General features: G+C 58.1%; 1 protein-coding gene across 1 annotated transcript; it reads left to right on the top strand.

The window, feature by feature from the left end:
- The first annotated feature begins 1,989 nt into the window (after positions 1-1,989).
- On the top strand, positions 1,990-3,497 carry LOC148595489 (C-C motif chemokine 19-like). The gene is made up of 4 exons (XM_088520569.1): positions 1,990-2,056; positions 2,903-3,023; positions 3,128-3,287; positions 3,455-3,497. The coding sequence occupies exons 1-3, from the start codon at positions 1,990-1,992 to the stop codon at positions 3,270-3,272; spliced, it is 333 nt and encodes a 110-aa protein (XP_088376695.1). The 3' UTR covers positions 3,273-3,287; positions 3,455-3,497.
- Positions 3,498-4,777: the final 1,280 nt, after the last annotated feature.

The following is a 4,777-nucleotide window of genomic DNA, read 5'->3' as shown; positions in this document are numbered from 1 at the left end:
CCATGCTGGCATGGCAGGGCTGCTTGTAGCATTCCTGGCCTCCTCCAGGACCAGGTGGGCTGGCCTTGGCTCTCTGGCAGATAGAGCATCTCTTCTGGATTCTAATTCTGCCCCGCCAGGCCAGCAAACCCAGTGCCTTGGCTGATGCTGCCTCCTGATTTCTTCCGTTCGCCAGGCAGCATCCCGACAGCATTTTCTAGGCTCATGGAGGAGCAGTCCTTGTGGGAGCAGCCTGCGCTGGGTGCGTCGAGGAAGCCACAAAAGCCGGTCAGCCTGCTGGGAGGGTGGGATGTGGGGCTGTTAATGGTTACCCCCTCATAGCTCCAGCGCTGCCCCCCTCCCCTACCAAGAGAGGTGAGAGCCTGGGCATCCTGTCGCTTCTCTGCTTATTAAAACAAGTGGGTCTTTGTTCACGGGTTACTCATTGCCTTTGCGAACTCTTTATGAGGGTCCTTATCAGGAACTGGTAGAAAGTTCCGGTGTTGCAGCAGCAGCTCCCCCGTACTGAGGTTGTGTCCGAGGAGCCGCGGTGCCTCCTCAGACTGCGCAGCCTGCAGCTCCCCTTCCCCGTGGTGGGGACCCCATGCCCAGGAGTTCACCCTTACAGGGAGGGCAAGGAGGCCACCAAACACTCGCCTGCCCACCCCATGGCACAGGCCAGCGGGGCCAGCGTCCCCTCCGCCTGTGGGGCTGGGCAGCCCGCAGGAGGGACAGCAGCGGCCTGATGGGGTTGGAGGGAAGATGGGCTTCCTCGCTTCGGAGGTGCCTGGCAAGAGGACAAAAGGCAATGGCACGAGGAATTAGTCAACCCTAACACAATTAAATACTGTGGAAAATAAAATCAACACCAGAACATTTTGAAAGTTGGAACGGGTTGCCCAGAGAGCTTGTTAAAACCTCATCCTCGGCCCCTTCCAACCTGTAGTAACCCGTGACCTAGTGATTCTGAGAAAATAAGGAGGCTTCTGGCCCAGCCACTGCTTGGAGCAGGACCAGAGTTACACCAGGTTGCCCAGGGCTTGGCCATCTCCAAGGATGGCCTTGTAGCAGCCTTTCTGCCTACTGCCTTGGCCTCCCTGGCCAGAAGGACACACTGCAGGCTCCTGTTCTGCTCTCCTGGAACCCAGATCCACCCTGCACAGCTGCTTGATGGCCATCTGTCCTCTGTCTGTCCTGCTGCATGGTGACACTCCATCCCTGCCATGGCAGTTTGCTGTTGGTCTGCACTAAAATTTAGATGTCCACCAGCGCCTCTCTCCAGCTGGTCCAGGTGCCTGTACCGCATTCACAGTTCCCAGTTTAATATCATTGCAGACACTTGCTTTATTCTAGCACCTGCAGAGCTGGGAGGGGGCTATGCCCTCTCTGCAGCCCTAGTTGCAGCCTGGTCCCTGCACAGCCCCTCTGTGAGGCCCCAGCCCTGAGACAGGAGGACATGGATGGGGCACCGGGGTCCCTCTCAGCTGTGTCTCGCCCACTGGGACTGAGCAGCCTGGCTGGGGAATGGCCAGGGAGCTGCCGAGCAGCATTTCTGGGGGCAAGTGGAGCAGGTCGACTTCTTGTTTTCCCGAATGTCTTGGCCTCCTGCCAGTTTGTGCACAGGGGGAGCAAGCCGGCGAGCAGTGACACCTCACCTGCCCGGAGCAGGTAGCAGCAGGTTGTGGGAGCGGGCAGGAAACGAGAGCCCCAACCCCGAGATGGGACAGGGGCCGCGTCTCCAGCGTGGCCCCAGCCTGGCACGGCGGCGGGCAGCTGGGAACAAGCCAGGACACATCTGCAAAGGGGGGCTCGCTGCTTACAGGAATCCTTCCCCCTCCCTCCCCTCCGCCGCCCAGCCCCCTGTCCGACCGTCGGGCTGCGTGCCACGGTGGCCGAAAATGAAAGCAAAGCATCCAGGGATAAATAGGAGCGTCCGAGGCACGATGCAGCACTGTGCGTCCTGCTCCCGCGCCTCGCAGAGCTCAGCACCCGACGTGCCGGCCGCTCACCATGGCTCTCCGCCTCCTCCTGCCGCTGCTGCTGCTGGCCGCTGCCCTCCTCGTCCACCCGGCTCGAGGTGAGGGGGTGCAAACCCGCCGAGTGCAAACTTGGGGTGCTCTAGAGAGATCTGTAAATGCTGAGCCCAGCGTGAGCGGGCGGCAGGGGGCTTTGCAGTGGGTTTGTGCATGCGAATGTCTGCAGTGTGTGTGCAGCGATTGCAGCGCGTTCCTTGTGCGTGTCCATCTGCATGGCTATGGTGCACGGTGTGCCCATAGTGCTGGCAGCGCAGCTGTGTGCGTGTGTGTGCATGGCTCGCTCGTCCTGCTCATGCTGCTCTCATGTGCAGGGGGTGCATGTGTTGGCACACGTGGCTGCAGCCGGCGCGTTGCGCTCGCAGCGCTTCCGTGGGCAGGGACGCGTGTGCATGGCAGGCGTTCCGGATTAGCTCTTCCCCGAGGATTCTCCTGCTTAACTCAGGCCGGGGGGAAGCAGCAGCTGTGGCTGGCAGGGTCGTGGTGGCAGTGGGTGGCAGGGGCACCCGGAGCAGAGCGGTGGGGATAGAAGAATCATTTTCAGCCCCTTTGCAAGCAGCCCATCTCTGCCTCAGTTTCCCTGCCAGCAGAGCAGGGATAAAATAGGTTTCACATCTCCCTGGGGCCATGTCCGCCCCACAACTGGGAGCAGGGGCTGAGGGCTACCATCATCCCAGCATCTCCCCAGCCACTCTGTGACCCATGGCACCACTTGCTTTTCCCGAATGGCAGAGCCCTGAGTCCATGGATGCTCATCCCCCTCGCCAAGGGAGTCGCTCCTAACAGGGCTTTCCCTCAGCCCTGCTCTGGTCCCCTCACCCTGGCCTGGCCATGCTGTGGTCCTGGAGAGTTGTTCCCAACCAGCTCCAACACCCCACCTTGTCCCTCAGGCATCACCAGCCAAGCCTCTGACTGCTGCTTGAGTACGAGCCAGAGGAACATCCCGCTGAACCTGGTGAAGTCCTACAGCATTCAGGGACCCGAGTCGGGCTGCCTGCTGCGAGCTGCCGTGTGAGTACCCCAGCCAGCCGGAATCCCCTTCGGAGCTGTTCCATGCTCCCAACCCGCAGCCTCTGGAGCGGCCGCGTTGCAAACCTCTCCTCTTCCCCGTGCAGGTTCACCACTAAGAAGGGCAAGAAGCTCTGCGCCTCCCTGGCCAGCCCTGCTGCCCAGAAGCTGATGAAGAAGCTGGACAGGAAGAACATGCAGTCCGCAGGGTCACGCAGAAGAGGCTCGCAGAAGAAGGGGCAGCAAGCCTAGGTCAGCCCCACAGAGGTGCGTGGGATGAGCGGTGACATGAGGATGCTGCCCCTGGGTCCATGGTCCTCATGGGAGGGAGGGAGGGACCTGATCCAGCCGGGAAAGGGCCCAGAGCATCATCCAGAGCATGGGGGCCATTGGGACACAGCTCCTGCTGACGTGTCCCCATCTTCCCCCTCCAGGACGGACACCTTCCCCTCCGAACATCACCTGGACACGGACACCCCGAGAGCGTCGCTCCCCATGGGGCACGAGAGCCGGCCCTGGGACACCCCCGGCCGTGGGGCCCCAGGAGCTGAGCCCCATTGCGGGGAGGCACCCGACACCATGGCAGCTTTTTCTTGGACTGCTGCGAAGTGGGGGGGAGTTGTACATTCATATTTATATTTAAAGAGTTTGCTTGCATGCAGTCTCCCCAACGGGCTCTACTTTCAGCTCCTTGTATTTTTTACCGAGTACTTTTTATACCATAGGCTAGCTTTCCTAGAAGGTTACTCCTATTTTTCTACCGAATAAACCATGCGTCTCACTACCCTCTGCCCCATTTGCTCCTTTCCTGCTCGCCGCTGCGGGCGCTGGCCGGCTCCGCATCCCCTCCGGGCGGCGGGGGAGAGGACAAGAGCTTGGGGACAGCGCGGGGACGGCGTGGCTGCGTTTCTGGGCTGCTCTGGGGTTTTCCTTCAGCTTTAAGGGACATGGCTGCAATGTAGTTTGGAGAAAGATAGTCAGGGTTGGTCTGCACACCCTTTTCATTTATTAAATGCTTTCTCTTCTTTTTTTTTTTAGTATGACACTATAATTAAATGAAAACAAATATCTGTCTTGATGGAAGTTTACCCCATTATTCTTCCTTGCTTTTCCTTTGTCAGATTTTTGTTCTTAAGTTTTGCTTTCAGAAAGCAGAAAAGGTAATCCAGAAAGGCTGCATGTGGAAACTGTGTGCATGAAGCAGTGTGGGTGGGGAAATAAGAGCACGCTGCAAAATTCATTGCAAGCACACCTCGGTTGTTTTGAGAGAGACCCTAACCCAAATCTTCAGTAAAATGAGAAGTCACTAACCCAGGGACACCTTGGAAGGAGTCCACAGGGAATGAGGGGACAGAACTGATGTGGTCCTAGCACTTACCTGCATTTGCAAAAGCCCTTCCTGTATGCGGAGAAGGAACCATTAGGAGGCTCCTAATGCAGCGGCAGTGCTATTTGCTTGCAGAGACTTCAGCGGTGGACTTTGGTCAATTAAGGTCTATTAAGCTGTATAGTTGAAATAATAGGATTTGTAGGGCTTAACAATATCAGCAAGCGCTGGAGAAAGCTTCTAGCTGGGTTCTTTTATCAAGTGCGTTTATCTGGCTTGATTGCTTGATTGCTGGGCATTTAGGTGTTCTTTAGAGACTGTATGAAGAAACTGTGAAGTCTGAGATACTGGCCCCGAGGAAAGGACAGGCGCTGAGCTTGCTCTGCACTGCGCTCTGCTCCACGCGTCCGCCTGCCGGGGCGGTTTTGGG

This window comes from Tinamus guttatus, unplaced genomic scaffold (genome assembly GCF_059628265.1).
Source record: "Tinamus guttatus ecotype Peru unplaced genomic scaffold, ASM5962826v1 Tinamus_guttatus_pri_ptg000092l, whole genome shotgun sequence".
Taxonomy (NCBI): domain Eukaryota; kingdom Metazoa; phylum Chordata; class Aves; order Tinamiformes; family Tinamidae; genus Tinamus; species Tinamus guttatus.
Note: the sequence above shows the minus strand (reverse complement) of the source record. Positions and strands in the feature narration are given on the sequence as shown.

Excerpts from the sequence above, each read along its gene's own strand:
- LOC148595489 (XM_088520569.1), top strand. The coding sequence starts at position 1,990 with ATGGCTCTCCGCCTCCTCCTGCCGCTGCTGCTGCTGGCCGCTGCCCTC. Across the intron at positions 2,057-2,902 it reads CCTCGTCCACCCGGCTCGAG|GCATCACCAGCCAAGCCTCT; the intron begins GTGAGGGGGTGC and ends CTTGTCCCTCAG. Across the intron at positions 3,024-3,127 it reads TGCCTGCTGCGAGCTGCCGT|GTTCACCACTAAGAAGGGCA; the intron begins GTGAGTACCCCA and ends TTCCCCGTGCAG.